Source organism: Myotis brandtii, unplaced genomic scaffold, assembly GCF_000412655.1.
Source record: "Myotis brandtii unplaced genomic scaffold, ASM41265v1 scaffold190, whole genome shotgun sequence".
Classification (NCBI taxonomy): Eukaryota; Metazoa; Chordata; class Mammalia; order Chiroptera; family Vespertilionidae; genus Myotis; species Myotis brandtii.
The window spans coordinates 4,811,450-4,816,740 of NW_005357076.1; the positions used below are offsets into that span (position 1 = coordinate 4,811,450).

The following is a 5,291-nucleotide window of genomic DNA, read 5'->3' on the forward strand; positions in this document are numbered from 1 at the left end:
CGGCACTGGGATCAGCATGACAGGGGGCAGCACCCAAACCCCCTGATCACCCTGCGGCTCTGTGTGTGACAGGGGGTGGGGCCACAACCTCCCTATCCGCCCTGCTCTGTTCGTGACAGGGGAAGGCGCCCCAACCTCCTGATCAGCCCTGCTCTGTGCCTGATACAAGGGAGCTCCCCAACCTCTGATTGCCCTGTGGCTCTGTGTGTGACAGGGTGCGGCGCCCCAACCCCCCAATCGGCCCTACCCTGAGCGTGACTGGGGGTGGCATCGCAACCTCCCGATCCACCCTGCTCTGTGCATGACAGGGGGCGGAGCCCCAACTCCCCAATCGGCCCTGCTCTGAGCCCGACCAGGGGCTGCACCTAGGGATTGGGCCTGCCCTCTGCCACCTGGGAGCAGGCCTAAGCTAGCAGGTCGTTATCTCCCGAGGGGTCCCAGACTGCGAGAGGGCACAGGCCGGGCTGAGGGACCCCCCTTCCCCCCGAGTGCACAAATTTTTGTGCACCGGGCCTCTAGTATAAATATAAAATGACAAAAAGGGTTTAAATCAGTTTAAAGGAGAATCTGAAGAAATGACCCATAGGTAAGCAGTCAGGACTGTTGAGATGAAGTTTTTTTTTCTTTATTGATTTTTAAAGAGAGAGGAAGGAAGAGGGATAGAGAGTTAAAAACATCGCTGAGAGAGAAACAAGAGGGATAGAGAGTTAGAAACATCGCTGAGAGAGAAACATCATTGATCAGCTGCCTCCTGCACACCCCCTACTGGGGATTGAGCCTGCAACCCAGGCATGTGCCCTGATGGAGAATCGAACCTCTTGGTTCCTGGATCAATGTTCAACCTCTGAACAACACTGGGTGGATGAAATGAATCTGCTAATAATTCAAACCTTGTTATCAGCCACAGGGCAATAATCAGTTACATCTCCACTGGACAAAGTACTTTGCATATCTATGGACAAGAATATTTTGGGTTATCATAAATTTTTAATAAATTACAGAATTATAAAATAGCACAAAGACAATGAAGGGCAAAGGTGCTTCTGCAGAATCAGATAATCACAGAAGGGTCTGTTAGATAATACCCAGCATTGCATTGAAGACACTTCAGGCCCTGACTAGTGTGGTTAGATGGTTAGAGTGTCGACCTGAACACCAAATGGGTTTGATTTCTGGTCAAGGGCAGGTACCTGGGTTGCAGATTCAATCCCTGGCCCTGATCAGGGCTCGTGAGGGAGTTAACCAATTGATGTGTCTGCCTCACATTGATGTTTCTGTGTCTCTCCCCATCCCTTCCACTTTCTCTAAAAATCAATGGAAAAAATATCCTTGGGTAAGGATTAACAAAAACAATAATATGACATTTCATTAATCCATTTTGTCCATTTCAAAGTCTTTTACAAAATCTCCTGATGTATTTATTTCTGCAGAAAGACTATCCTATTTTCTTCAAGAATGGAACTCTGAAGCTTGGAGGGGAAAGAGAACCTACTCCCCGGCCCAAAAAATGGCCTATTGCCAACATTCTGGCTCCAGGAGCTAATAACATTCCTGATGCATTCATTGTTGGTGGGCCCTACGAGGAAGAAGACGGAGAACTCAACCACCCTGAGGTGAAGGAGTTATTCAGCTTTTCTGTGATAAATTCAGTGTGACATAAGATAAAATGTTTTGTGAATCACTATAAATTATTTGCATTATCACCTGTTAAAATGGAACAATTATATGCCAATAATACAGTTTTCACCCTTGCCTGTTTGGCTCAGGTAGAGTTTCTGTCTTTGAACTAAAGGGTCACGGGTTCAATTCCAGTTAAGGGCACATACCTCGATTGCAGGCTCTATCCCCAGTCCCTGGGAGACAACCAGTCAATGTGTCTCTCTCATATCGATGTTTCTCTCTCTCTCTGTCCCACCCCCTCCCTTCCACACTCTCTAAAAATCAATGGAAAAATATCCTCAGGTGAGGATTAACAACAACAAAAATAATAGTTATCTAATTCTGATTTAAAAGTCTCCTGACATCCTCAGTCCAGCAAACAAAATAATTGAATTAATTCAAATTTACCCTTTATTTTGTTTTATATTTATTTATTTTTGAGTAGGTAATAATACAGTCACAGGGAGAAATAAAAAATTAAGAAATATGCTGTTAAAGTCTCCCTCCTTCCTCCTAATTCCTTCCTAGATCATCACCCAGTAGCCACCTTTTTATAGTTTCTTTCAGTTTCAGTGATATAATTTGTAAGATGAGGATGGTTGAATTACTTTCAATATCTGACACTAAATATTTTAAATAATAGAGATAAGGCTAAAATATTTGAAAAACATTCTGCAGTGTCTTTTCTCATTATTGTGATTATTGGAAATTCATATTGTTCTTAGATTTATATTTTCATTTAGAGCAGATATTTTATTTTAGATATTTAGATTTTATGTTATATTTTAGTTTAAATCATTAATTCCCAAACCTCGTTGCTCATTAGAATCACCTGGAAAGCTTTTAAAACAATAACAATGGCCAAGCCTTAACCCAGATCAATTACATAAGAATTTACTTTTAATATAATACCAATGTCCAGATGTTGATTATTTTTTTAAAGACACTCCCAAATAATTCTAACATGCATTCAGGGTTGAGAATCACTTCAATCGGTTATGTGAATTAGTACTGGATCGATATAAGGATAATATAAGTAATTTATCTTATGTACTATAGTAATAAAGCACCCTAAAATTTAAGGTTGTGTAGTATCTACAGTTGTAGGCGTACTTATGGTAATAATAGTAGTAGTAATAAAAGTATTGTGATCAAATTACCTAAAAGAATGCCCCACTAATTGAGCAAGATGAAACCATGGCACATTGGGAGAACAAACGTCTCTTACTATTTTACAGGACAGGGAAATGAGGATCCAATCAGAGTGCATAAAGAAAAGGATTACTTGGGACTTGGAGAGTCGTTGCTATCTTGATCCTCCTGCAGTGGTCAGGTAGGAAGAAGAGGGGAATCTAAACAGCCAAGACTGTAGATGGGAAAAAATGTTGCTTTTGGTAGCTTTATCTACATTTGAGTTAAGGTGATCTGAGACTCTTTCATCACATCTGCTAATAACAGAGGCTTCTAGTGATGGTGAATTAACCAAGGTAGGTTCTTATTTCCCTTTCAGATAAAAGAACTTCAGAGCTGGTATGTATGGTGGCTCCTCAGTGTTAAGAGGTATCTAAGCTCAATGTGTCTTTTTGCTCTACCTTCCTTGACATGTGCCTTCCCTCCACAAGGTTGTCTCATGGTCCAGAATGGCTGTTAGAGTTCCAGTGTACACATTCACATTCCTGGCAGAAAGTTGGAAGAAGAGCGTAGTGCTTATAGATAAAAAAAAGGACACATACTGGCTGTCTTAGCCCCTCTTATGGAGTCTTCCTGGAATCTGACAACCTCTGTTTATTTCTCATTGGTCACCTCTATATGCAAAAGAGGCTAGAAAATATGTTTTTGTTGGATACATTGTTGTCCAAATCAGGATTTAGATACTAAAAACACTATTGATATTGTATGGGTAACTATTAGTCTCTGACCTGGCAATCAGGGGAAGATGAGAAATAGAGAATTATCAATATATTTATCATCTGAATGAACAACTATTTTATTTTATTTTCAATTAATAGATTATTTTTAGAATTAATTGAGCAGATATTTTGGAGAGTTCCAGTATACCTCTAGTTCCCCACTTGATCAAATGTATAACTAAATATACATTATGGATTTGATTTGCTGATATTTTGTTAAGACAACACTGTTGCTCATTACTTTGAACAAACAATTATCAACTTGATCAATTAAAAATTAAAAATAAAATAAAATAAAAAGAAATAGACCTGGCTGGTGTTGCTCAGTGGTTGGAGCATCGGCCTGTGTACCGAAGGGTTGCAGGTCTGATCCCCAGCCCCTGTTGGGGTGCATGCAGGAGGAAGCCAATCTTTGTGTCTCTCTCACATGTATGTTTCTTTTTCTATTTCTCTCTCTCTCTTTTTCTTCCTCCATCCCTCCCTCACTCCCTCCTCCTCTCTCTAAAAACATCAATGGAAAATATATGCTCAGGTGAGAATGAAAAATAAATAAAAATAAATAAAAAATTTCACCTTTATTTATTTCATTCTTTGATTCTTTTCCTTTCTTTATATAGATTCAAATTTTTGACTCATCATTTTTCTTATCTCTGAATACTTGTAGCATTTCTTGTAAGGCAGGTCTACTGGCCACAAATTCCCTCCATTTTTGTTTGAGAAAATCTTTATTCTTGATTTTTTCTTCACTTTTGGAGGATAATTCCACTGGATACAGAATTCTAGGATGGTGGTTTGTCTCTTTCAATACTTTAAATATTTCACTCTGCTCTCTTCTCACTTGCATGGATTCTGAAGAGGAGTCCAATGTAGTTCTTATCTTTGTTCCTCTATAGGAAAGGTGTCTCTCCTCTCCCCTTTCCCACTGTGGCTTCTTTCAAGATTTTTACTCTCTCTTTGGTTTTCTACGGTTTGAATAATATATACCTAGGTGTAGATTTTTTAGCATTTATTATGCTTGGTGTTCTCTGAGCTTCCTAGATCTGTGGTTTGGTGTCTGCCATTACTTTGGTAAAATTCTTAGCCATTGTGACCTCAAATATATCTTTTGCTTCTTTCTCTCTTTCTGGTATACCTGTTGCATCTTTTGTAATTGTCCCATAGTTCTTAGATATTCTGTTATGATTTTTTTCAATTGTTTCCCTTCCCATTTCAGTTTGGGAAGTTTTTATTGACATATCTTCAAACTAACTAATTCTATCCTCAGTTATATCCAGTCTATTGATAAGCCCATCAAATGAATTCTTTATATTTGTTGCAGTGTTTTTTATTTCTAGCATTTTCTTTTGATTCTTTCATAGAGTTTCCAATCTCTCTCTGCTTACATTACCCATCTATTCTTGCATGTTGTCCACTTTTTCCATTAGAACCCTTAACATGTTAATCATAGTCATTTTAAATTCCCTATCTGTATCATAATTCCAAGATCTGTGTCATAACTGAGAATAGTTCTTATGCTAGCTTTATCTCTTAAAACTGTATTTTTCTTGCCTTTTAGGATTCCATGTAATTTTTAATTTAATTTTTTAAAAGTTTATGAACATGATAATTTATTAATGACAGCACTCTTTTTGTTTTGTTTTTATAAATCTCTATTGTTGAAAGTATTACATATGTCTCCTTTTTGCCCTCATTGACCTCCTCCAGCCAGGCCCCCCCCCCCCC

At 38.6% G+C, this 5,291-nt stretch overlaps 1 protein-coding gene across 1 annotated transcript in view; it reads left to right on the forward strand.

Moving 5' to 3' along the window:
* CFAP70 (cilia and flagella associated protein 70) overlaps nucleotides 1-5,291 on the forward strand; it is a 113,997-nt gene that overhangs the window by 41,286 nt on the left and 67,420 nt on the right. Inside the window, 2 exon segments of the mRNA XM_014538384.1 lie at nucleotides 1,431-1,613; nucleotides 2,898-2,992. Of these exon segments, the coding sequence (XP_014393870.1) occupies nucleotides 1,431-1,613; nucleotides 2,898-2,992 (278 nt within the window).